This window comes from Acanthopagrus latus, chromosome 7, assembly GCF_904848185.1.
Source record: "Acanthopagrus latus isolate v.2019 chromosome 7, fAcaLat1.1, whole genome shotgun sequence".
Classification (NCBI taxonomy): domain Eukaryota; kingdom Metazoa; phylum Chordata; class Actinopteri; order Spariformes; family Sparidae; genus Acanthopagrus; species Acanthopagrus latus.
In genome coordinates this window covers 16,899,051-16,926,272 of record NC_051045.1, presented here as the reverse complement: position 1 = coordinate 16,926,272, position 27,222 = coordinate 16,899,051, and the positions used below count along the sequence as shown (strand labels likewise).

General features: G+C 41.5%; 2 protein-coding genes and 1 long non-coding RNA gene across 8 annotated transcripts; 1 reads left to right on the top strand and 2 right to left on the bottom strand.

Annotated features, from left to right (window-relative positions):
* Window positions 1-222: 222 nt before the first annotated feature.
* On the bottom strand, window positions 223-4,038 carry LOC119022685 (glutathione S-transferase Mu 3-like). Of its 2 annotated transcripts, none has more exons than XM_037103861.1 (8): window positions 3,903-4,038; window positions 2,808-2,883; window positions 2,639-2,703; window positions 2,447-2,528; window positions 2,214-2,311; window positions 2,034-2,129; window positions 1,503-1,613; window positions 223-638 (listed from the first exon to the last, which is right to left on the bottom strand). In XM_037103861.1, the coding sequence occupies exons 1-8, from the start codon at window positions 3,936-3,938 to the stop codon at window positions 543-545; spliced, it is 660 nt and encodes a 219-aa protein (XP_036959756.1). In that variant the 5' UTR covers window positions 3,939-4,038; the 3' UTR covers window positions 223-542. The 2 variants fall into 2 exon arrangements, with proteins under 2 accessions (XP_036959756.1, XP_036959757.1); XM_037103862.1 differs by lacking the exon at window positions 3,903-4,038 and adding an exon at window positions 3,461-3,485.
* On the top strand, window positions 3,571-7,094 carry LOC119022686. The gene is made up of 2 exons (XR_005076041.1): window positions 3,571-4,001; window positions 6,779-7,094. It is a non-coding gene; the product is annotated as an uncharacterized LOC119022686 (long non-coding RNA).
* ampd2b (adenosine monophosphate deaminase 2b) lies at window positions 5,263-25,644 on the bottom strand. Of its 5 annotated transcripts, none has more exons than XM_037103853.1 (19): window positions 25,457-25,644; window positions 25,123-25,300; window positions 13,284-13,408; window positions 13,075-13,205; window positions 12,923-12,991; window positions 12,568-12,670; window positions 12,231-12,420; window positions 11,426-11,567; window positions 11,200-11,289; window positions 10,219-10,348; window positions 9,913-10,107; window positions 9,653-9,784; window positions 9,385-9,548; window positions 9,130-9,256; window positions 8,868-9,031; window positions 8,268-8,388; window positions 7,857-8,030; window positions 7,091-7,201; window positions 5,263-6,974 (listed from the first exon to the last, which is right to left on the bottom strand). In XM_037103853.1, exons 2-19 carry the CDS (start codon window positions 25,220-25,222, stop codon window positions 6,759-6,761), a joined length of 2,484 nt encoding a protein of 827 aa, XP_036959748.1. In that variant the 5' UTR covers window positions 25,223-25,300; window positions 25,457-25,644; the 3' UTR covers window positions 5,263-6,758. The 5 variants fall into 5 exon arrangements, with proteins under 5 accessions (XP_036959748.1, XP_036959749.1, XP_036959750.1 ...); XM_037103854.1 differs by lacking the exon at window positions 25,457-25,644 and adding an exon at window positions 17,427-17,573 and having other exon boundaries at window positions 6,759-6,974; window positions 25,123-25,256; XM_037103855.1 differs by lacking the exons at window positions 25,123-25,300; window positions 25,457-25,644 and adding exons at window positions 17,427-17,573; window positions 21,189-21,404 and having other exon boundaries at window positions 6,759-6,974.
* Window positions 25,645-27,222: the final 1,578 nt, after the last annotated feature.

Here is a 27,222-nt window from a genome sequence, read left to right as displayed (position 1 = left end):
ATTTTACTGTAATTTTTCTGTTTATGATGTACTTTCAAGCAAACTGTGTATACTTTCGCAATTGTGCTTAAACAAAATTAGGTAACTATACTACAGTTGGATTAATTTGGTAACAGTTCAGTTCAGCTGCATTAACTTATACTCTATATTGTATTTCTTTCAGTTGATTTGAAGGTGGCATGTATTGTGTGCATGACAGTGAATTTAAAAGTGAGTCCCAAACAAAGTGCATACAAGGTTTATTGTCAAAAACAATCTGTCTCAGATGTAACAAAGAAATTAAGTGCTTTAAATCAAAATAAAGTTTCTACTTACGTTCAAACTTCCAGTATTAAATTGGACTTTTTTTAACAGTTCAACTAAAAATGATCTCAGAACTGTAAATTTTGAAATGTGATCAAAAAATCTACACAATCAGCTATTTAACAGCTTATAAAAAGACAAATCACAGAACAACTTTTCTATTCCTGATTTACGGGGTTATTGAGTCAGTTGCACTTGAGAACTCTTAATTGCTTCTGTAAGGCGTGAATGCATTTTCTTTATTCTTTCTTGTTCCCCCACTTGGCCATCTTGTTGTTGACAGGAGTCTTCATGAACCTGTCTGACTTCATGTAGGCAGCAATCTTCTCCAGAGCCTGTGTTGACATATTATACCAAGCTATTGTGAGTAGGACTGGGTATTGTTAAGAACCTCATGATAGGATTTCAATTTCGATTCTTCAAGTCGCAATTCGATTCAAAATCAATTCGATTCAATACTGATTTAAATGCTTCTATATTGATCCAGTAATAAGCAGTAATAAACAAATAATTCATTAGAGTACCTGTTGATAATTTTTAAATTCAAAAAAGTAATCTTCAATTATAAATCTTTCCTCTAGGAAGTTCTAGTTCAAACTGAAATGTAAACAAAGGCACACTTTTTTTTAGATATAAAATAGTGCAACCATAGTTTAGCTGAGATACAGTCTGACATAGACATAAACATAAGACATAAGACATAACCGCGGTCCCTCCACCCATCCGCTAGATGCGATGGGGTATAACATTGACACTGATCCCCCTCTCTCCCCGGAGGACAGTGTACCCGCGGGCGCATGGTGCAGCAGCCATTGTGAGACTGGCTGAACTGGGAGTTTACAGCCTCCGAAACCCTCGAGCGAGGTCTCGGATGAGGCGCTTCCAGTTGCTGGACACGGGGACCGAGAGGCGTCCGGCGAGGAACAGTGGGTGGTCGGGGGCCGCTGCTTGCAAATATATTGCAATGCCTTGATGAATCAATATTATTACCCACCTCTAATTAATAATAATTGTGAGTTACATTATATTCATGGCAAGAGCTGCACAGAAGCAATTCTGCATATGCACTGTTCACCTACAGCAATCACACTGTGACACATGAAGAAAAAACAGTGCAAGACATCCCCTTCTTTAACATTCAGTATTAGAGTATCAATGTGCTTTTTCAATCTGTTTGAAAAAAAGCTGAGTGTTCTCACCTCAAATCGGTTCAAAAAATCTTTGAGTGTCTTGAAGTCGTCCAGGCAAGTAGGATGAAACATCCTGTGTTGATCCAACAGCTCGTACATAATGAAGTCCACAAAGGTGATCTATTGTAGAGAAAGTTATAAATAAACAAGTTGAAAGCAAATTAAAGGCTTAAACTAGACTTTAAAGCTGCAGCAAATCATTTGTTTTATATAAACTGATCTGTCAAATCACTTGCATGCTCATGTTTTGGTTTTTCAACCCACAAATTTACTGCTTATTCTCCAGGAACAGCAGGCAGCTTTTTTTCAGTCCAAAAAGCTTGAATTAATTTATTTTATGCTGCCTATCCTGCTAATATTTTTCAAAACAACTCCAAATGTGAATGCTAATGCAGCTTTGTGTCTCCTGGGCGTGTTAATAAGTAATATTGTACTAAAGTGACTATATCAACTCCATACGCCCATATTTTATGTCAAAACCTGAGTGTTTCAGCTTTAAAAATGACATATGAAGCCTCCCATGCTTAAGGAGATACATACCTTGTCACCAGCGAACCACTTCCTGTCTCCCAAGAAATCCGAGAACTGCTTCAGTGTGCCAGGCAGCGCCTCAAGGTAACCTGGCTTCATCTTGTCCTGAAGTCAGAGCGGTGACGCTGGCATTGTTTAATATGTAAAATGACTAAATCTTTGTTATTAAACCTTAAATTTAGTACTCACAAAGTCAGTGTAGCACAGCCTCACAAACCCATTCCGGAAGTCCATTGACTGGTTTTCCATGATGTCCACGCGGACCTTCTCGTCCTCCGTCTCTCCGCCTGTGATCACATCAGATTATTGGGACACTCGTGGAATAATGGCGTGTTTTGAAAGTTTTGAAATAAGACATCCAAGGTGGATATATCATATCCAAGACAAAATATACAAATGTGGAATAAACACAAAATACTTACACATATTGTGCTTGCGAGCAATGTATCTCATGATAGCATTGCTCTGCACAATCTTCCTGTCTCCATCCTCCAAGTAGGGCAGCTATGGTGAGACATTATTGAGAAATTATTTGTTGATGATTTAAACCCACCTGTATAACAACTTCAACTGGTATCCACAACATTTCTTTCAAAAAGGTCAAACTCACTTACATTGGGAAAGTCCATTCCAAGCTTTGGTTTTATATCAAACCAGCAGCTCTTGTCATAGTCTGGGGCTGGTGGGAGAAAAGTGTGGGTTAAACGAGTAAGTTGGCATGTTGTAAGGGCACTTGGACCACCTATCTGGTTAAAATTAAAATAGCTGAAACGGGTAAGTTACCTTCACCACAGGAGAAAAACTTGTTCTCATACTTGGTGCCGGTGTACTCCAGCAGCAGGCGGATGGGCTGGGCGAGCTGCACATGTATCCAAAACACAGGGATGACAGACAAGGTTGATAAAAAGGTTTAGTTCAACAGTTTTCCAGTTACTTATAAAAAGAAAATGTCAACGTATGTCATCGGTAGACTGCTATTGAAGTTAAACACAAGTTTATCAATTTAGCTTTCAGGGCGTAAAGATCTAATCATACCTGGTAAATAAAATTAAGTCGATTATTTGATTGAACAGATGGAAGAAAAATAGATATCAATTTACAACATGTAAATAGTGTGTATCATTGTTTCGTTTGCACAGTTTAATAGAATGTTTACGTTTTCATACAAAAGATGCCTTTACTTTATCAGGGCTCTGGTGACTTATAGGGGGAGGTTCACATTATTTTGACCGTCCTCCTGATGATGTAGCTGACTCATTGTGATTGAGGCATATTGAAGGACTTGAAAACAGCTGTTATGTTTACAGCTGCCCTCATTTCAACTTATTCTCACCGTGTTGCTCACTTTTTCTGACGTCTTTTTCTGCCATTTGAAGGGAAGGTGGCCACATGATTTATGAGCAGATTAAGTGGGGGGGAATGCATGTCCCACTTACCTTACAGCCCTTAAAATCCACTGTAAAAAATTGCTCTTGGATGGCAGGAGCTCAATTATTCGGTGCGCATGATAATTTTGGCTGCGACTCATGGAAAAGTCTGGTGTGTAAGCTAGCATCTTAGCTAACGTTAGCCGCAGAATGTTTGATTCGGGTTTGCAGGTCGTTGCGACCGTTACTGACAATGATATCATTTTGAGCACGTGCACGCGGGCGTTTTGCAGTTACACAACACTTTACCGAGCGAGTCTCTGCTAACACGAAAATGAACTGTGGACTTTATGAGTCCAGAATTCAGTTTTAAGATATTTAGCAGTGGATACAGAGAGTTTGTACGACGGCAGCACCGCCTGTGTTGCACCGGGGTGCTGGTGGAGCTCCGCCGGCAGCCGCCAACAAAAGAAGTTGTGTTAGCTACAGCAGAGAAGACAGCTGAACTCACCCCGCGGATATCCCAGTAAGCCAGTGTCATCGTCATTTTGAAGGACTTTCCAGATTCCAGACGGCGCTCAGAGACGCGTGCAGCTGTAGTAGATCGCTGGTGAGTGAGGGTGAGCAGGGGGAGGAGGACTGGTGTGTTTGAGACGGGGGCGGGGTGAGCTCGTCGGTCCCTTACTCTTGTGGATGCGAACCGGTTCTTTTGTCTGCTCTTACGTAACCCTCAGCTGTGTGATGAGTGGACATGAATACGCTGATCCACTGGGTAGCGATGCATCATATACAGCTGCCTTATGACATGACATGTATTGTAAATCAAAAGCCTGAAATTAAGTCATGCAAGTCTTTCCCATAAACCACAAAGGAGGCTACAGTCTGACTGTGCTACAGGGATTAATGCAGGGCTTCACTCATGCTAGAGCTAACCTGCAAGGGTTGTAGATCTTTTTACAGGGCTTTGTGCAATGATTCACTCCCTCACTCAAATGAATAGTTCAGCTTGACCTTTGTAATGGAGAAAGAATTCATCTCAGGATCCGGGTGGCTGGCTTTCTCTGGAGCATGCAAACATAGGTCCACACCAGTCAACAGGTACAATCTGTTATTTCTTCACATTCTGCAGAGCACTTTGGTACTTTTAGTATTTTCTTTTCAACTAAATTTCTTACATGTTGCACCTTTAAGAGTTGAGCTCCTCAGAATTCCGGTGAGTTAGGATTATTTTGCACCAATACAATTAGTAAGGGCTCATTTTGTCAGCCATCAACTGCTGAATCATGTTTTGATTTTTGATTTCATTAAAATATAACAATTGAATCTGAAGTAGTGACAAATCAGCTATTGCGTCAAAAAAAAAAAAAAAACTTTTTATAAATGTAATTTACACTAATTTTTTTGATAGGTCATCTAATCGACTCTTACACTAATCATTTTAGCACGACCAGACACATAATTCACTGCACAAAAAAGCCCAATCATATCATACTGTTTGCTTTACAATATGTGTATGGGGTTTTCATCATTGCAACCAGACCTCAATAATTTTATTTTGAAAAGATACATGTCTGTAATCAAGCTGAATTCTATGTGAACTTTCTGCTCACTTCGACCAGTATTGGAGTGTAATGACCCAAATGTGGACACACACACACACCACAATGCACTCATTGTTTCAATTCCTTTACTCACTCGCACACATTTCCACACAACCCCTGATTGTGAACAGCTAGAACTCAAGCAGGCCTTTTTTGTTTCCCCACGTTATAAATATTTAGATTTTTCATTGTTTTTGTCACCTGCTGTTTTCATTTTCAGAGGCATGTATCTCCTGTCTGTGATGTACAAACTGCAGCAAGGCCAGCATGCCAGTGTGAACAACATTTATTTTTCAGAGACACAAAAATCTTTAAATAAAATTTCACAAACAGCACATATAATTCTCTGGGAGGAACACGCAGTGCTTTTGAATGACAACACGTAGCTCCACGGGTAACTTCAGGACCCAAGCTGAAGGCAGGACTTTGAAAAGGGTTTGTCAAGTTCATCAACTTTCACTCCTTCAAAAATATGTTGAGGTCATGATGAATTTGGCACTGGTTGAACTTGTGTGTGGAGTGAGGGAATCTGAGGGAACAGATCATGCATCATTTACTGTACTATGGATCAGAAATGTACGTGTTTTAAATATCTGCATGTAACAGACAGACGGCATCAGACTGTCAGCAGAAACAATGTCACAAAATAAGTTGTAATACAATGACAACCAAGAAGCATTAGCGCACACCAGGAACAAATATTGAAATGCCTTCACGCAACCCTACTGAATCACTGTAAAGACGGTGAAAGTAGCAAGAATATGACAGGGAGCAGCTGTGGGAAATATGCTGTTAATATCATCACCAGTTGCAGGAGTACAGATTTTTCTGGCAGTCAGTGAGGTATGTTCAGTGAGGTATTGTTCTGTGGGCGATGACGCAGAAAATGTCAACCAAAAAGCCAAATATTCATGCAGAGAACATTCTTGCATCACGTTAGACACATTTTGTGGCAAAATGTTATATTAGCTAGGTTGTCAGGGCCGTAGCCAAGACATTGAGGTCATCAACCCCCCCCAAAACCCCCCAGAAAGTTATTTTATAGTCTGGATTTTTCACACTTTATTCAAGTCTTACTCTTTCATCCCCCATTATTACGTGGTTTGAAAGTTTTCTCCACACTTCACATTTCTTCATTTTTTGCATGTAAAGTCAACAAATGTATATAAAGTATGCAGATGAGAAATACTGTAATGAACCAAATAAAATATCCATGTCTTATGTTTTTATCTGTGGAATATTAACTCCCTCAAGGCCACCACAAAAGATGTTAAAAACATGACCTCAGTGTCCTCCATGGTCGCTATAGCCCTGCACCTAATTAAAAGGTTCTTTAACTTGTCCGGATTGTCTCTGATTTAAATCGGTCAGTGTAGCATCCAGTTACAACATTTTATTAATGGGATGAATCTTGAATGTCACTATTATTCAGTGCATCGTACAGGAAATACAGACTTTGTACAGAAACTCTCACAAAATATAGTCAGAAACCATGAAAATATAATAATTTTCAAATAAATAGATCGAGACATCGTGAAATCACCATGACAGATTACACAAAGAATGACTCTAAAGGAAAGGGAACATGTTGGGTACACAGATTACAGGTCCTCTCTCATACAGTCACCGTAGCAACTCTCATCATTTCTTCACAAAACAAGCTTTTCTCTTTTCATACGCATGATATGTTGATATGCAAATCTGAACAAAGTCCTGATATGAAAACAGGGAATGTAGTGAAATCAGTTTGTGTTGTGCCTCATGTTTCACTTCTCTCCCTGCACAGCTCCCATACACAGACTGCCCTCCTCCTCGATGGTCTCCAGCTCATCTGTGCGAATGGCCTGTGTGATTAAATTCAGCTCCTCACACATGGTCTCATACCGGTACGCCACGCGGATGTCAGGAACGTTGGTGCGCCTGATGTCGTTCCCCTCCTGCCCCTCCTTGATGTACTTCGAGCCGAGCCAGGAGCTCTTCACCTGATCCAGAAGAAGAAAATTAAACCGGTTGCAGAACAGTAGACTGAGAAGGGAGTAGTGGAGTTGTAGATTGTAAAATTTGATAATGTGTATTGTGCAATAAAGATTATTGATACCTTATGCGAGAACCCGCTCATAACCACACTGTTTCTGGCCAGCTCACACATGTCACAGGAGCTCAACTTCCACACCTGAGCAGCAATGCTATACTCCTCCATCAACGGCTCCTACACAAAGCAAACAAACACATATCAAGATTATACATTTTTTGTTTTTTTAATATGATGTAGCATTCTTTGCCAAATCTTACTCAGTTGATTAAAAGGTTCATTTGAACTGCTGTTTTACACATAATAAATCTACATTCATATTGTTTTTAAATAAAATTACATGTGATTTAAATTACTCAAAATCAGATTTAATTATAACCACCCTTTGCATATTAGCAGCATGAGCATAACAGTCTCTTCTCTAGCCTTATCTAGTTATGTTTTTGAAAACATGGCTCTAATCTAGATGTTAATTTTGACTCAGAAATGATCTTTGATGCTCAGGTGACTTCTCAACTAACTAGGTTTTTCCTCTCCTCAGCGCACTAAAAAACGGTCACCCATGCTTTTATCTTGTCGAGACTCGACACTTAATTCTGGTTTAATTTAATTTAACTTTAATTATGTGTGTTTTGTAAAACTTCTTCTAACTTTGTTTTTGAAAGATGCTCTTTGAATAATGACATCAATGTGTGAAGAGTAAAAGTCAAAAGTGAAACATTTGTATCCCTCACTGCAATTATTACAGCTATGTTATTTTAAAACAGACGATAAACAACAAACCGTCAGAAAATCTAATGTTACAAATGTTTGATCTGCTGTGTACACTGACCTTGGTGAAGTGAAACTGCAGAGGGTCGTCCGTGGACAGAGAGACCATGAGGCCCCTGGACAGGTACTCTGGCAGAGGGTTGCGATGGTAGCTGAGGAACAGGCTGTTATTGCTGAGAGGAGACATGGCGATGCCTATCTGGGCCAAGTAGTACAGATACTGCAGCACCGGAGCCTGGAGGGACACGAGGCACAATATCAATCGATGCACTCAGAGTAGAATAATACCGCAGGCCTGATTTTCCATTATTAACTTAAGTATGACTCAGCTGGACCAACAAGAGTTGGATGAACCGAGGCCTTGTGCCATTTTCTGTTTTTCATAAATTCATAATGTCCGCACAAACTCTTGGTCTGATCAGCTGCTTCATGTTACACACAGAGGAGGGTTTTTATGATATTGAGGTCACACCTTCCTGAGCAGCAGCCCGTGGGAGATGTTCTCTGACAGCATGAAACCAGACACCAGGTGATGGATCGGCCCGGCCTCTCCACAATGAGGACGAAGGACAAGCGTGTGAAACCCCCGCTGCCTGGAACAAAAAAAAGGTAGGTAACTTTGACAAATTAAAGGGAGGTTACACTCACTTTCAGCTTTGTTTGGGGTATTATGTAAACAAACAGCGAATCAAATATAAAAGAAATGACAGAGAAAGACCAAAGGATGATTCCCTGAGGATAAGTGGGTTTTGTTATCTTTTTTTAACTAAAGTAATACAAAGCTAATATGAATACAGAGATGTAAAAATGCATGTACGTGCATTGGCAAACTACTTGTCTCATGGTTCACTTTTTTGGTTTAGTCTTTTATGTTTATTTTGTAGGTTACATCCTTGTGACATGACATGTGTTTATGCATAAATGTGAAGGTATAATAGATGCAAACTTCTAAAGATCTTGAAATATAAATGTACTGCTAGTATGTCTTGGGGTAAAACATGTAATCAGGGAGTGACTGCATTCACAGAAAGCAAATAATTGTAGCCACTTGGACTGAGGCGTAGTCTCGTACCTGCGCAGGTGATTCAGCACCGTCATGTTTGCATACATGTAGTAGAGGTAGTAGGAATAGGGCGGGTTGTCCTCCTCCGTCCAGTTGACTGGCAGCGGACTGTCCAGGTTGAAGATATGTTGCTCTGGTTTTGACTCGTCATCCACACTGTCAAAACCCACCACCTGTGTGAGAGAGAGCGACACAAGATAGATGAAACCCTCTGAAGTCTGGCTGAATGTGAAAAATGTGAATTCACGACTCCACAGTAAAGAGTTCGCACGTGCTGAAGGAAGAGGTGCAGCTCTGGGTGGCTGCTGGGGTCGACTGTAACCTCGAATAGAGGCATGAAGATGTTCGCCAACATTTCTTCAAAGTTACACAGCTGCTTCTTCGTGTGGTAGACGTCACTGAGAGGAAAATAAGAGATGTCAGTTGTGTGATTATGGTAATCTTGTCTTTCTAGTGCACATCCCCTCGCTCAGTACATTACATTAGCAAATGTAGTGTCAATCTTCCAACCACTGGGGTCACTCACAATAGTCGAGGCACTTGCACGAGCCAGCGCACATTATTCGAGTAGACGCCATGTTTGACGGCCCACTTGGCCAGTTTGTCCCACTCGTCTCTCGAGCGGCCGTAGATCGACAGCCTGAGCTCCACGTTCTGGTACTTGCTCTCCTCCAGGTCGGCCATCACCTCCTGAGAAGCAGTGACACAAGCAGTCAGCAGAGGGCGCCTGCGCCTCAGACGGTCATTCTGCAGACATCAGTGGTAATGACACTGTTAAAGGTGAAAGTGAGCACCTTAATAATGTGACCAAAGTATTTTCCCTCGATGTAGTTGTCTGTTTTGATGAAGATCTCTCTCAGGATGGACTCGCCGATGGGATTGTATTTGGCGTTGAACTTGTCAAAGCGATGAAAAGTGTTGCGGTCCTGCAAAGAGAGTTGAAACAATGTCACTGTGATTCAAACAATCGCTAATTACCTGGTGCCAAATCCCTATTTGTCATTACAACATCATTAACCAGGCTTGTTCACCATCGTTCACGGGTGTTACTCACTGCGTGCATGTCCAGGGTGTCCACACTCAGGTCAAAGGCCGTCAGATTCATGGTCTCAAACACCTCCATCAGTGTCTGACCTTTGCCTCTTTCCACATGCACAATCTCTTTAGGATATTTCTTCATGGCCCTTTTGATGAAACGCAGGAGGTGCTTCTGGTTCATGCAGGACGAAGCATGAATGTGCGTGTCGACCTGCAAAAAAACATTCAGTGAAAAAGGACAGAAAATAAAATGTTGGCGTTTCGCTCTGGATCGTAACAAATAATTGTGGTAAGGCTCAGGAGGAACAGCTCTCAAGTTCACCTTACGGATATTGTAAAAGTCTCGATGTGGGACTTTTTTCTGCGCTGCCAGCTCTTTCATCTCATTCAGCAGGATGTGCATCTGAAACTTGGAGCTAAGATACTGCAGACGACGGTAGCAGAAGGACTTTCTGTGGCAAAGGGAAACAAAAGCTTCATTCACACTGTGAGCCTGAGTGCTGGGATCAGACCTTTTTGTTTGGCTCTTCACGTTACTTTTCAAATGTGGCCAACATCAGATGCCAGTGTGAACTGGTCAGGATTCTGAACAACAACCTGTCATACGATGTCACACACAGCATGCTGAAATATTTACTAACAGATGACATTAAATTAAGTCTGATTCTCCATTATGCAATATTTTATGACCCCTCGCGATGCCCCATTTACACTGCTTCAAGACATGCTGCATAAAAACATATTTTTTCTTATCTGAGACAACTGAAGTCAGTGTGTACAGTTTTAAACACAAGGTGAAGCCAGCACATTTATGAGCAGATGATAATGAGGAGGATGACAAAGACAGACAGTTTTTTAGTTATGGCAGTTTCTTGAGCAATAGTACATTTAAAAGATCAGATTCTTTGGGATCTGTGCTGTTCACACTGTTATGGAACAACCAGATCTGATTTAAGTCTGAACAAAAAAAGATGATCAATCAAAATCAGAAGATCAGATTTATATTGAAAGCAATGGGTACTTCTTGATATAGTCTGAAGAAGTAAATGTTTTTGTATGGATTAAGATGTAGTTAATGAGGTAGCAGAGACGGGGAAGGATTAAACAAGTGTAAACATTAAAGAGCACGTGTGTGTAAACATTTTGTCTTGATAATCAATTTTTTTCACTTTTTCATTTTTTATTTTGTCATTCTCTACTTGTTTTTTTGGAAAGCTTCTATCATATAGTTTGTTTTCTTTTGTTGTGTCAAAAAAGTCTGTCAAATCAATCATATACACAATTCTCTGTACTAAAAACTTACACTGGACCGTTGATTATGAGGGCCATCATGACGTTCATGTCAGCGATGTACTCCTGCAGGTCTGGGTATGGCAGATCCAGCTCTGTGCCTCTGTTAGCAACATCAAAACTTAAATAGGAAACTCTGCTGCTGAAAAAATTGTTTAAAAACAGACAGGAATCCTTCCACACCGAGGACTACAAGATAAAGCATGCGTGCACTGAGTGATCCATCATACAAATCTCACTTTTCCATAGTTTTCCTCGTCGTGTACACATGCATGACACCATCCACCATCTTGCAGCCATAACCCATGTCGGGGGGCATGCTGGCAGGGTCCAGGTTCTCATACGGGTGTGTTTTTGAAACAGGTGGGTGCACTGTGGCATCTGAGAGGAGACAGAACGTCACACTGTGTCACGGCTCTGAGCGAGGCGAGAACGCACATGCAGCTAACATCTGATCTGAACAGCCTGAACGTTGTGACAGCCGGTTCAGGGGAGTGGGACAGATGGGTGGAGAAGTCTGTGGACGTCTTAATGTGAGACATGACATTGGACATGGCTTATATTACGTGTGCCTGAAACTTAGCAGCTTTTAACACCTGAAGAATGAAGAAAAACATTTAATTTTGCACACTTCATTCCTGTTTACAATCATTTACTTAATGTGTTTTAATTTTTGAAATTACTTAAAAATGCACCGAAATTCTGTGCTGGTGCACTTAAATGAAAATATGAGTGCAGCAGTGCAGCCAGAGTGAAAAATTAATCTGAAGCCCTGTTTCTTATAGTGTCCAACCATCAAGGCACCAAAGGTACACATGCAGCAGTCAAATTTCATTACATTTCATTTTATAACAAAACATCAGGTTATTTTGCAGCCTGGTCATAAGCAAGTTGTTCTGCCTTCTCATCCAAACTTGACAGAGAAAATCTGCTACACAAACGCCACATCTCAAGTTTTTTTTTAGAATCATCCAGCCAAGAAATCAGCAGAAATGGTGTACACGTAAGTATGTTCATGTATACGTGTGTGTCTGTAGTGTTTACAAGCTGTGGCTGTGGTCTCTGGGATCTCCTCCTCATAGATATCGAGGTCCAGAGGTCTCTCACTCAGCTCCTGCAGGTACCGAGCGGTGGTCCTGCAGAAGCTCTGCAGCGACAGGCCCATGTACTTCTGTCTGATGAACAGAGCTTTCACCACACACTTGGCAGCATCCAACAGATCTGTGAAGGGAACCTGGATGGAGGAACAATAGAATGAAACTGATAAAGATTAGGAGGTAAGAAAAAAAGATGGAGGAGGTTTTATTTCATTTAGAAAACCACACAAAAAAAAGAAGAACTTTTCCTAAGAAATACTTTCTTTTCTCATCTGGTGACATACCCCACATTTCTCCTCTCCAGAAATACTGACTCTCTGGTACTCTCTCTCTGGAATCGGCTCTCTCTCCTGCAGGTCGGGAGCTTGGCTCTGCTCCTTCATGTATCTATTCATGGACCGACAATTATTTTGCATTCTGGTAGATTGAAATATACACATATATTGATCTTAAAGAAGGTCTGAGAGCTGAAGTGTCATCTGAATGAAAGAGACACTTTATTCCTACTTTCAAATCAACATCCAGTGATCAGTACTTCACTACAACCCTCGTATGTGTTACTCATCCATCATATAGTTTAAGATACACACTGAATGAATAGAGAGATCACAGTTGCCTACAGGCATGAGAAACACTCACTCGAGATCTGTTGCACTGTCAGTCTTCATGAACTCCTGTTTGGCGCGCAATAGGATGTCGGGTTCGTACCTGCACACAGAGAGGCTGAGCTTACTTTGGGGATCATGATCAGTCACATGTGTTTGTGTACCAACCCTGCTCTCTGCGCTTACTTGACATCCTGGCTGATCTGTCGCTCGAGGCGCTGACGTCTCTCCTCCAGCTGTTCGATGGGACTGTCCTCTGGAAATTCATAGGGGGCGCTGCGCATCTCACTCTCCGCCAGAGTGCGGGAGAACAGCTCCTTCACACGGACATAGATGGGGTTAAATACATTTGTATTTACATTGTTAATAACAAGATGCAATTACTGAGCACCAACCTCAGCAATCTCCTTGTACTTCCCGTCCATGGATGTTCGCAGGTCAATGGACTGTTTCAGTGCCACTGGGATGCCAGGCAAGGAATGCTGGGAAGTGAGGAGGTGGCGAGGACCACGGAGATCAACTAGAGATAAGGAGGGAGAGAAATCTTGAAATGAAGGCATAAACTAAGCATCTTATGAGGTACTATTGAAAGGCTTATTTTGACACACCACAGCAATCAGTTTTTCTTTTAACAGCTGTATCTTAGCTGTCAATCAGCTGAAAATAGCTTCTCATTTTACCCATCATGGAAAAAAGTGGGCTAGACATAAATATGATTCAGCTAAAGTCCTCCTCCCTCATGATTCTTCGTTCCTTCAACACATAATGAATTCACAGAGGTTGAAACCGTCTGCAGAAGCTTGTTGTTCCTCTGTCATCGGGCCTTCACACAACAGTGGAGGTCTGAGCTCAGCAGCTGTTTGTGCCTCGAGACACAATGGCCCATTCAGGTGGAGAGCCCATCAGCACATACACCGGCTAATACCCTCCATTGTTGCCACTGCACAAGACTCAAGTTTGATACAAACCCAGTTGTCATGGAAAGGCGAGAAAGGGGAAAAACGAACGGGGATGGTCGATGAAAAAAGACTCGGGGAAGAGAGTGGCTGGGAGTGGATGCAGAGACTGTGACAATGTCTTCACTGCTGTGTTGCCTTCTCCCCAGGGTGTATATTTAGCACTCTGTCTGCAATGATATTAATCTTGCCCCTCGAAACTACGCACCTGCCACTGAAATATTCATCATCCTGCTGAATATTTCATCCTGTGTGTGGTAGAGTGTCAGTGGCCCTGTTGTCTGTCAGTATTTATAAACCACACACACAAGAGGAAGGTCACAGAGGCCTGACTGTGTGATACCTGCACTCTGTGTTGTCTTTGTACCACAGCGTCCCATCTAAATTAAGACCGACTTATTTAACAAAGCGTGTCTGAGTGGGGATGGGAAAGGAGACCAGAGAGGCCAATTAACTGGGTCAATTAGGACTTGACAAAAAGCTTCATCAATGGCATGAAAACACTTGGAGAGGCAGACAGAACCGTAGCTATGAGGAGAGAAGATGGTATAATCATTGCCCAGACCACAAGTTAGAACCACGTGTTAAACGCCTTCAGCTTAACACCCTCCAATCAACACATCCCACTTGACACGCTGAGCAAATTTGTCGGCACCACGAGGCCACCAACATTAAAAACATACACTAGTATCAGGGAGTGAGATAGAGAGCGAAACCTCTCCAGTGTGTAAATATTCAACTGGGCTTTGACCTACGAAAGGCTGAAGAGTTGAGCTCCAACAATGAGCTCTGAGTATAAATATAATATGGCATTAGTATTAAAGTTTATAGTTTGAGTATTTTCTCACTGACAGACTCCGCCGCAAATTCTACATTCCACCCAATAAATGGTAAATGAATGTGTGTAATGCTTAATGCCACCATTGCTTAAGCTAGTACCTCACTGAACAAAATAAAGTTGTACTTTTCACCATTTAAAGACATTTGGTTTAGTTTGAACTACACAATATAATGAAAGAATCTCTGCTTGGCACATTTGTCCATATAAATAAGAAATAAGATCATTGTAAGTAACTCTCCTTGATCCTGGTTCATGCTTGAATCAACAAAAAGAAAACTGCTCTGATGCCAAACAAAGTGGAACCACAGACAGATGCTCCTCTGCTGACAGGAAGGAGCACGTCTGTGTAACAAAGCGGCCGGCTAAGATGTCATCTCTGCTGTCTTTTCGGGGCATATCAGTTCGTCGTGATTGGAGTGGACGCCGGTGTGGAGGGCAGGAGGTGACCAGCGGCAAAGACATCCATGCTGGGCCACAGTAAAGCCGAGCCTAGCCAAGCCTGCCGGGCTGGGAGCTAATCCCCTAATGGCTGCTATATTTGGATCGGTAGCATCTATGGTTACGTAACAACTCATCCCCCATTGCACTGTTGAGGAGCAAACCACTCCGATATTATAATTCAGTTGAACATATACTACATAATCTGGTCGGCTGAAGCTTTTATTGATCTAATGGGTGCCGGAGGGCTTAAGACGACATAAGGTTCTTCAGGCGACTAATATAAAAACAATCAAAGAGGATCATTTCACTGAGCCTCAAAACAAGGTCAAATAGTATCATCTTGCTGAGGGACTTCCACTGCATGCATATTTCAACAGCAATAAAGAGTCCTAACTCCAGTCTAACTCAAACCGGATGAAAAGCTCCTCAGGGATGAGATCACATATGGAAAGTCATCTGAAGCCGACAGGCCAAAGGGGTGAAAGAGGTCAGAGGTCAAGAGACTTCCTGTGGAACTTTATCTACAGTAATGCATATTTGCTTTCTCGCCTTTGTAAGAAAACAAGTCAGAAATTCTCTGAAACAGACAGAAATCAGTCAGAATCAGAATGAGCTATAAAACAATTGTGAATGATTAGACGTAAATACCAAGAGATTCCCATCATATACCGGCTCCCTCTGTTTCCTACCACTAGGCCGGTCACGCATCATCAGCCTCTGTCTACCTGCTCCCATTGACTATGCAGATTTGGTATTCAGCCCACAAGAAATGCCAGTGACTCACAGTCTCTGTGGCAGATGTCTAACAGTGAAAACCAAACACACTCATAGCTCACATGTGTCAGTGCTGCTGAGAAAACGGGAATTTCAGGGAAATGACGAATATAAACAATGTTGAGCTTGAAGTTCAGTCGGAGTCTTTAGTCATACCTGGTGTCCTCTGAATTTTTTCAACACTAGCACTGATACAGAATCTTGCAAATACCAATGTCATATTTTTAAAAAGAAAGATATATGTATACATAAAATGGAATATGAATCTTTTTCTGCTCAACCTCCATTGTAATTGAACAAAAAAGGCAAATGTCACATATAGTAATATGTAAAATAGTCCAGCTGGCCACATTTTGATTCCATCCAGTAATAAACAGAAATCCTGGAGGGCATTTAAAGCCAGATTTCAATATTGAGTGTTCTTAGTGTTTGTTGAAAGGAGACCTGTTGTGCTTTTTTGTGTCTGTAGATGTTCTTGGGCAGGTAAGATCTTAAGGGTTAAAAAAGTCAAAGTCCACACCAGCAGAAGGGGGGCGGTCTTAAAGAGACAGGAGCTAAAACGCAGATTTCAGTGCTGCAGCACTGGACAGTGTGAGAACGCTGATGTGTTTTTGAGCATCAAAGCATGCAAACCTATAAGCCCCAAATAAAATGATGAACCTGAAATTTACCCTTATATGCCTCCTTTGAAAAGCTGAATATCTATGGGTTGTGGACAAAAAAAAGTCAATTGTTGACATAATCTTAGGCTTTGGGAAGTACCAACGAACGTTTTTCACCATTTTTGTGCCAGAATTTTTTGATCAAAGCAGTTCGGCTTCCACAACAGACACATCAATAAAACCATATTCATAAAATCAGAAAACTCCACATAAGCGAAGACACTGAAAATTACAGATATTATACACTCATGGGAGAATATGACAGACACAGTAACAACAACATGGAGGGACTCATACATGTACTGCAAGGGGAATGCAAGGAATAGAAAGAAAGGATGCTTCTCTCACTCACTCTGCATAAAACAGCTACTCAAGATCTGCATTTAAACTCTTTCTATGACCAGAGAGGGTACAGTCTGATGTCTGATGTCTGCAGGCTGATGATGGTTTTCTAGTGCACTGTCCTGTGTTTCATTTACTGCTGACAGCCTTCACTTGAACCGTAAAGGAGAGAAATGCTAACAACACAAAAGCAGGATGCCCACTAGCCTTGAAAACAGCCCTTTTCGATTAAGTTGCAAGTGTTGTCAACCCAATTTATTGATCAACTCTGCCTCTATGTAACCAGTTGCACCTTTGCACCATCTCCAAAAAGACAAGCGAAAGCTCATTTGTGGGACAATCAATTGACACACAATCTCCTCAGCACACTGAAGACAGCACTGCTCAGGGCTATTACACAAAGCCATCAGGGGGCAGGCAGAGGAGAGTGGCAGTGAGTGTGATAGAGGGAAGGGAAAGGGGGGTTGGAGGGGAAGAGAGGTTGTTTGTGCTTTTGCACAGGATGAGGGAAGTGGAGCGTACCTGTCTCCTCAGAGCCTGCGTTAACCAGCAGCTAGCAGGGCCGAGAGAGGACAGAGAGACAGACAGAGAGGGAGAGAGAGGCTGTCCTGGCAGGGTGATGGAGCATGCCAAACAGCAAATGGCCCGGGATGGTGTCCGCTGTCCTTTCTCATGGGTAAAACATGATGGGAGCGAGGGATGGAGAGAAACAAGAGAAGAAAGACTTCAAACACTCAGTCTAATGACAAAACCGGCAACAGCACACACACACACACACACACGCTCATTTAACACACTCACAGAGTCAAATAGTCATCTCCTCTACGCCTTAATCTGTCCCTGTCATACATACGAAGAGCTGGTCAGCAGATCCATGAACTCCCCCTCACATCCCAGTGAGTGACCCCCCTCTGCTGCGTGTGCCTCCTGGTTCAGGCCAGCTGTCGCTGCACTGGCAGCCTCTGGAGCTGATCCTTCTCATTTAAATGCCTCTGACATCAATCTGGGACGTACCACGTGAGGGAGAGGAGGCGGGGGGGAGACCACGTTTATCACAGACGGATGTGGGTACTCCCGCTGCAAGTTTCTCTCGCAGCACCCCTGCTCGCGTCTACGTTATCCTTCGTGCTGTGTTTTGCTGAGGAGACCATGTGTTCAGGATGTTTGTGTTGTGAGAATAAAATGGTGCTGCCTCAGCGGTAAGGTTTGAGTTGTCATGGTCTGTGCTTTTTTTTTTCTCAGCCAGCTGAATAGCGGCAGTCTGAAGGGGAAGACGGTCTAATAAATGAGACTTTGACTCCATCTCCTCTCACATGAATGAAATTAAAGGGCCAGCACGTTGTCCCCATTACGTCTGCAGCAGTAATTTCTGGAACATGCGTTTCCCATGCTGTAAACACAGACGTTTGTGTGCGAAAGAAAATGATGAAATAACACTTTAATGATTGAATGAACTGATGCAATTTCATGACACAGAACAATAGAGCGCACACAGTCATATCTCTCTTCTTATCATACTGTTGCACAGAATGTAAATTTGCTCTGGAGAACAGCTGAATGCTTGAACTGCAAATAAATGTAAAAAAAAAAAGTAAATGTTTGTACTGAACTGCAGTTTTTCTTCTGTTTTGTATCAGAAAACTGTAAATTAAAAAATTCTATTGAGCTCTTTTTTGCTGAAGTAGAAAAATGCCACTTGAAAATATGAATAAAAGCTGTTTCCTGCTACTTTCATGGTTTCTACTTCTGGTTTGGTTGCTACTGAATTTTCCTGATTTTACTGAATTTTATTTTGTATAATTTCTCAATGATTAACTACCTTTTAACTGCTCCTATAGGGTATAGTATTGTATTTTGCAAAGCACTGAGTTTGTCGTGTTAGAAGGACACTATAAAAATAAAATGTATTATTATGATTATCATAAAAACATCTGCCAGAGGGCAGAAACAGGTGCATAGTGCATATATAGGACTGGGAAATGAGAAAAACATGATAGATAAGATTTAGATTTTTTTGCAGTGAACTCATCAATTAAATCTGTTTCTAACTCAGACTTAATTCCATTATTTTGAGTTTAATTTGACCAGTATAAAAGGCCTTTAAGCTCAATCAATCAAATGCTGCCTGTCTAATCATCTCTTGCTCAACACTGCCAAGAGTTCAACTCAAGTTGTCTTTACCCAAAACACAAAGCTGAATTAGAAATCTTTACTTTTTCAGATCCTAACATGCAATCTTCTTTGAGCATTTATTCTTGCAGAATGTCAACAAATCTCATTTAAAGAGCCAAACAACAAAGTGTCTCTCACTGGTTCTGACTCAAGATGTCAATCTTGGTTGTGACACAAATATATATTTTTTTTATTACATTTTAAAAACACTGAATATGTTCCTAAAACAGTTGTGCACTGTCTGGCAAGTGTCTCCTTTAACAAGCGTAAACAGTGAATCGGTTGGTTGGTTTGTTGGTTTCTATTCCCAGCTGTGTCTCTGGTGCACTAGTGAATATTTACAGCAGCAGGACTGCTATTCAAAATCAACTGAAGCTGTCATGTTGATTGTAATGGAGCATGTCAGTGCAACAGTGTGGCTCTTTGATGTGCTTTTGGAAAACAATGGCACTTTATGAGTAAGAGGAAAAAGCTAAATCAGGATTTGGCTAGACAAATGATACTTGATCAATTCATGCTGGTTTTGGTCTTTCACAGTATCTGATGACAATAAGATCAGGATTGTCATTACACACAACCATCTCTGACGTGTTTTCATCATTTGTTATTAGAAAAAATAAATAATGTGCATTTGATTATTTTTTTTGCACACCAGGCAACCAATCTGAATCTGCACACAACCACGTAGATCCCTAAACAAACAAAAACAATGTCAACAAAATAACACTACCCATAAACATCCTGCAAGTCAGAACATCAAACACCACAAAAAACACACAACGTGTTTCTCCTCTTGTCAAGATTATGGAGAGAGAGCCGCTCTTAGACTGGAGCAATCCAGTTTGGAAAGCACAGCTGACAAACTGGACGGAATAAAGCTCCATCCAAAGGAGTCAAATGCAACTCGACCACAAACAACTGACCACTTGTCCTCTGAAGGTTAAAGTATTGTGTGTGTGTTATTTTTCAAGGCCCTCGAAGCCAATATTGCTCTCGAGAGGACTAATCAAATTGTTGTAAAAGAGCACAACACACCAGATTGCTCTTCATCGATTCATCAGTGTCGCTGCATTCATTCAGACCAGGCTCCCTCTGATGGCCGGATGATGCATCACAGGCACGTCAACACAATCTCATCATGGTGGAAAGTGTTCACTCAAAGAACAAGTTAAACTCAGGCAACAGTATGCATTGTGGTCCCTTTCAGAAGTTTACTGCATATTATTGAATACAAACTTTATTTTATTGGACTATTATTATCATTATTATTATCATTAGAGAACTTTTTTTTTTTTACTGTGCAGCAGGTTGAGAAGTACCTTATTTTAACTAATCAATCCTTCCAGGCAGTGTATTTCATAACACAATGACATATGATGACTGACAATCATTTTAGCGCTTGATTAATTTAGTAGGTGAAATGTTTTAACAAACAATAGAAATGGCATTCTTAATTTCTTCTTCCTTTTTTCTGTTCATTTAAGTAAAAAGAACAAAAGATTTTAAGGAGATCGAAGCAAAAGAGATGACACCGTACCTCAAGCTTGTGTGTAAATACAGAGTTACTTCTCACTAATTAGGACATTAAAGGTGTCTTACATTAAAATAAAACTACCTTTAGACTATATCGTGATACATAAAATACATCTTGATATTTTGAAATCTCTTCAAAAGCATTTCATAAATGCTAGGACTGGATGACAAACTCAAATGTCACAATATTTTTGATGAAATACCTGATAACATTATTGTGAAAGTATTGCAGAAATGACTACTGCTCTCTGATAAATATCATCAGTTATGTGAATAAAGTATAATGAAGTGGGTAAAGACAAGTATTAGATCGAGGTTGGACAGTTTGTAAGTTAGAGTAAGAAAATCACATCAGTTAACTGTAACACAGCCTTTAAACCCATGAAAAGACAACACTTATGCCATATCACAGTATAAAGTTCTAAAATCTAAGATGATACGTAGTCTGATATAATGATGATGTAACGTCCATATTGTCCACTCCTTTGTCCACTGCTGAGTTGAAGTACCAAAAAGAATAAATATTTCAGCTGTGTTAGCTTAAATTGAAAGCTCTGTCTTTAGTACCATGTACTGTACCTTTCAAACAAGGACTCTTGCTCTCCACAGGTCGACGTGCTGCCAACAACAGATGGCACTCGGTATCTTTTTATCTACTGAATCACCAAACCATTTAGTACAGGCAACAGTGCAGCAAAGAGGTGGTCCCACTCGCAGGGCACCCATGAAGCCTCGAATAGGCCAGATGTCGGCTCATATGAGTGTCGGAAACACAACTAAACACTGTTCTTTCATCACAGTGACAATCCAGAGTGACTGAAGGTTATCAGATGAGGGTGTGTTTGGGTGGGAGACCCTAAGCTCCCAGGTTAATCATTAATTGCAATTTCTGCTATTACTTGCACCGATTGCGTCAGCGTTGGGAGTGACAGGGCTTATCATCTGACCTAAAGGGTCCCTCTCTCCTGTAATTACTGTATCTGTTCATAACACAGACCCCGACATGTGTGGGCATGTAGCAATGACAAGGTGTGACACAATCAGAGGAGGTGTGAACAGGATGTGGGGGCTAAGTACAACATGCTCAAAGGTCCATCATCCTCCTACTGTCTCAATGATTAGAGCAAATTACAGTAATTTCATGTTGTCGTATTACTTTCTTGCAGAGTCAGAGGCAAATAATGTGTTTTTAATAAATGAACCAAATTTATCTGACAGCCGTAGTTACTAGTTACTTTAAGGGACAGGTTTAACTGAGTATCAGTCTATAAAGTATAGAAAGTAGCTAAATTAACTCAACATCCCAATGCTGCTCACAGAGTAATGCATAAGTAAACACTGACAGGAGCCTCTCTAATGTACAATAAGTACTTTTACTTTCTGGACTGCTTTACTGCTTTATTTATATGAATTCCTATGTGACCAACATAAACAAAAGCAACCCTCCGAGAAGATTGATTGCTGCCACTGGTTCAGATCCCCACAAAATCATAATATTATTGGAGAATATTGTTAACTTTAGCTTTCTCAACAAAATTACTACTACGGAGCAACCAAATCTGTTAGCTTTAGGCTACATGTTGGCTAACTTAGGTGTGTGAATGTCAGAATGGAAGTTCTATGTTTGTCTTTGACTTACTTCCAAAACAAATGCACATGCTAGCCAGATCAAGATCTTTACCACGGAAGGTGGAGGTGCTCGTACCGCTCGTACAGGAGCAGCCAGATTCAGCAAAACATGAAACTTCATCACAGCAGCTTTAATTGTGTAATTTGTAAGAAATTGCCAGAATTCGGTAGCTCCAAAACTATAAGGGGTCGTATAACTGCTTAATGCAGCTCACTATAATGGACTGGTTAGCTGATGAGAGTCTGCCAGCAGCAGGGCTCATCTCAACCGGTCTCGATGGCTGGACACCAGACTGGGACTGACCACAGCCTCTGAGATGGACAGATGACAAATTAAACATGGTCTGGTCATATCTCCCAATTTGCCCTTAATATTCATATATATATACATATTTATATTTTACTTGTCTAAACTACATATTAATTGTGTATTTTCTTTGCTCTGTGAGCAGTTATAATCACTACCTTTGTGTGATAAGCATGTTTAAGAGACAGTTTTTTTCCCTCAACTTTAGATAATAATGGCTGTTTAGGTCACACGCAGCACAAAGCCTTCATCAGCAACCAAATGTTTACTGCTCCATAAAGTTCTTCTTTCTCTATTTGATAGACACCTGATTTAAGTGGTTCAACAAGTGTAAACCAGCATGAGGTGCAGAGTAGGCTAACTGCTGAGTGGGTGGTGCTCTAATCTCAGAACTACCTCTTTCACAGACAGAGGAGTGATTCACCCACTGCTGAGTTCACTCTACAAACCCTGCAATAATGTGCTAAATATGGACAACACCATGCCTCAGCTCTTCACACTGTAACTGCACAAGATAGAAAAAGGCTGTTAGACTCTTATAAGACAGTATGGTATGTGTTGGGGGGGTCTATAACCTTTAAAGAAAGTCAAGCTGTGAGTGATTGAATCTCATTTAGTGCCGATTACAGCTGCAGCTGTCCACATCTATTCCCCTCTGCTGTGCTAATAGATCAGCACAGAGCTCATTACATCGGATCGAAAGCTCAGTACTCTTATCAAAACAATCTAATAAGCTGAAGCTCCTCGAGCATGCCATGTGTCAATTTAGACAATCATCAAGCAGAGGGAAATCAAACTGTGAGACCATGATACATAATTGATGATCCTGTAAGAATAGCAATCACCTTATTAAAGATTCATTGACACCGGCAATTATTCAAATAGTCCATCTAATATGATCATAAGATCATGGATCTGCAGCCTGTTTCCACTCTGCACTATTAACACGGTACTATCTGCCTTAAACAAGATTAGTGCCTTTTGAAAAAAAACAAAAAAAACAAAAGAAGATGAGTCACCTAAATGTCATCTTTGCTTACTCAGATGCTTCCCTGAATGCTATAACAGCATAAAATGTGAATGTCATCATGATGTGCTTGTGTAGAGACTTCCTAAATCAGATTTCAGAGGTTTCAGAGCAGAATCACACTGCAGATGCACAGTCAGCCAGAAAGAAATCTGTCTCTGTTGAATGTAGAGCCCAAGACTGCCCCTCATCATTCCAGCATCTAATTATTACTCTCAGTCCGACACTAGAGAGCACTTTTTGCAACAGACAGAGCTGTAAATGAGGGTAATCACAGAGGGCATCCTAGTTGGAGCAGGGAGCTGGAGGGAGGGGAGGGAGGGAGCTGTTGTATTTGTCGCCAGGGATAAAAATCTATCTCTGATCATTTTAACATCACAGCGTGTCACCATTGGTCATGGTGTTGTAAGTCAAAACATGACCTGGGTGTGGGAGATTTTTAAAGACACAGTGCGTTTTCAATGTATTATGTAAATTAAACAAATCTGCCAATAGAGGGAGATTATATCATCTGCCTCCAATAGAAATGGACTTCAAGCTATCAAGAAAGATGCATAATACTCACAGTTGCATATTTGTATTTGCTTAATTAGGTTACCATTTTCAAGCAAAAAAGGACACTAAGTTCCTATTTCTAACCAAAAACATGTCATGAGGATACTGATGGTTAGAACACTGGCACATGTAATATTAATATTATCGACTGAATTTCAGAGAGAGTGTGACAATGAATGAACAGAGGGAGGGGAGTTTAAATGGATGGTATTTTGGTGATTCTACACTCTTTGCAGCTCGGATGAAAGGCTGATCAGAGAGTGCATACATCCGAGTGGTGGCTAATCCTCTCATTCAGCAGGGGATCATGTCCTGAGGTACCAAACCAAACCCAAAACCTACATATTCTATCCAGGCTACATGCTGAATGAAAAACAGCGTCATCACATTCATGTACGCAATATAAGTGGCAGAAGACACGCTTGTAGGGTTGAGTTTATATCTTTCCACCTCCTGTGACATGTATTGAGAGGATGTCACAGGCCAGCCCCTGAGGGACAGTGACAATCAACAAAGTATGATATTTCACCTGACAACAACAAGTTATGCAACATCTCAGCAGTGTTTCCTGATTCTACTGAGAATTAACTTGGAGAGTGAACGCATGCATGCATACTGTGTCATTTATAACCAATAAGCTTGGAGATAAAGACTGAGGGGATTGGCTAGAACACCCTATCATGAAACTGCAGGGTCTGAACGCAGAAATTCTCCAGATGCAGAGAGCATCCTCTCCCACACCTCCCCAATCAACAGGTTTGCATTTCCCCCAAACTACTCACAGAGAATAAGTACTGCATCATTCGCCTTCCTCTTGCGACTGATGCCCAAAAATAATGGAAAAGCGACATGTCATTCAAAAAGTCGGGATTCGCGACAACACACAGTCTAGAGCTTCAGTATGACCTTAGGCGCTAGTACATGTAAGCGTCCTCCCTCTTGTTTATGGGACCGCCACGCTCACCGCGTCCTCCCCCGTCTCCATCTCCACTCACCTGTGCTGGCTGTGTACTGCAGGCTGCCACGCTTCCTGAACGGGGACAGCGGCTTGCTTTTGGCCGCGGCTGCGGTCCCGGCGGGCAGGTTGGAGGACATGTTCCCGGGTTGAGTGCGGTTCAGCTCGGCGAGGAGAGCTGAGTGAGTCAGAGCTGCGGAGGACGGAGCGCCGGAGAGCTACGGAGTGAGAGAGGAGGAGAAGAAGGAGGAGGAGGAGGAGGAGGAGAGGAGAGATGTAAGCACAGATGCTGGGAGCTTGAGGGGGCTGCAGTCCGCGTACGTTGGGGTATGTGTGCGTGTGTGTGTGTACATGTGTGCGTGTGTGCTACGTGCCTGTGAGCAGGGATTTCCAGTCCGGTTGGTTCAGTGCGGGGCTGCGGAGCATCCCTCTGCAGCGAAACAGCCCCCCGACAGAGTCTCGTGCCCGAGCTGTAGCAATGACACACACATACACACGCGTACGCACGCACGCACACGCACAGACTGAGCAGGGTACAAAAACACACTGCAGCGGCGGGCAGTTCTGCTGTTGCCATGACAACCACAAATGAGTAGGCAAACCAGCGCGGAGGGAAGTTGTGTTTACAGTAGTTTATGGGAGTACACTACTAGACATTTTAATTGTTAGATCCATGACACTGCACTAGACACAAATGACTGCCAGCAGATATGCTATACAACCACAACGCTGTTTATATTTCGCCCGGGTATAAACCCCCGGTGTCAAGACCTAGCTTAAGAATAATTTGTACTTTCTCACAAAAATGAATTATGTAATTCATCCAAAAGTGTATGTTTGATGCTTTAATGTCTTGTTACTGACAAAGCTTTACTAACGTTAGCTTGGAGACCGTATACAACTGTTGGGCCACAGATCAAATAAAACGACAGCTTGAATTTACCCCCAAACTAGCTAGCGTTTAGGCTAATGATGAGGCAGGGCCAACAAAGCAACAAACAACATCAATTAAGTACAGCAGAAACGCCAGATACAATGTCAGGACCACCGTGTTTCAACATGTATCTTTAAACGTTACAATTCAGTCTGAAAATGACATAGAAACAAACAAATTTGCTGATTTTGCATATCTTTGCTATAATGTTACAAAACAGCTGGCCTAACGTTAGTTGTCTTACTGTTACCTGGAAGTGGCTTTTGTTGTGGGCACAGCTATGGTGTCCTTATCTTTGTTAGCTAAAATAGTTATTTATCCAAAAAACGTTACTAATCTATTCCCACATGCTATTAAAATAAAGAAGGGTGATAAAAGTGAAGTAATCTTTTATCAAATCATTTAAAAGTCTACAGTCATGCTAACGGCTCTGTGAGGCTGTACTTTAGCCAACCTCGGAGCTAAATGCTAACATCAGCGTGCATACTAAAACTTGAAACCAGTAACACCTGTGTGTTAAGTCAACAACAGCTCTACCTCAACCACTGAGGGTAAGGCGAGTAACATCATAATGTCCAAAACTCTCCACTAACATCACCCACACTGAGGGCCATAACTGCCATTGAGGACAACAAGGTCATGTCCTCTAATTTTTTCTCAGTGGAAAAAAAAGAAGCTGATAACTGTTGACAAACAGTTGGGGGCCTTAAGCACATTTTCACACAATTCACTAAATTTGGCACAGATGTAGCTCAGGTCATACTGAAATGATTTAGCGAGGGCGTCGGAGCAAGTGACCCTTGGGGCCAAGATGGTCGCCACATCCAATATGGCCTCTGCCTGAAAAGGGTTCCGCCTATAACTTTTGAACCACATGAGTAACAAATTCAAACTTGATATTTTTTAAGCTTAACTGATCATGGGAAACAGGAATGTTAATATTTATGACCCGGTGCATCTGGACCCCTTAATCCTCCAATTCCAATATCGCTACTGTCCAAAAAAGCAATCTTGACTGTAGTATGGGCCTTACACCCCATTGTTCATGCCAATTCATCTACAAACACCAAATCTGGCACAGATGCAGCTAAGGGCATACTAAAATGATTTAGTTAGTTAGTTTAGTTTAGCACCCGAGCCAATGGTCCCTGAGACCATGATGGCGGCCATATTGGATTCCAATATGGCCGCCGCCTGAAAGGGATT

Bases quoted from the DNA above. Each gene is read 5' to 3' on its own strand.
- LOC119022685 (XM_037103861.1), bottom strand. From the start codon at position 3,938: ATGACGATGACACTGGCTTACTGGGATATCCGCGGG. The intron at 2,312-2,446 runs GTAAGTATTTTG...ATGTGATCACAG, and splicing joins TGCTCGCAAGCACAATATGT to GCGGAGAGACGGAGGACGAG. The intron at 639-1,502 runs GTGAGAACACTC...ATGTCAACACAG, and splicing joins ATTTTTTGAACCGATTTGAG to GCTCTGGAGAAGATTGCTGC.
- ampd2b (XM_037103853.1), bottom strand. From the start codon at position 25,222: ATGTCCTCCAACCTGCCCGCCGGGACCGCAGCCGCGGCCAAAAGCAAG. The intron at 12,671-12,922 runs GTGAGTGTTTCT...GTCCATGAATAG, and splicing joins GACAGTGCAACAGATCTCGA to ATACATGAAGGAGCAGAGCC. The intron at 10,349-11,199 runs GTAAGTTTTTAG...CCTTTGCCACAG, and splicing joins CTCATAATCAACGGTCCAGT to AAAGTCCTTCTGCTACCGTC.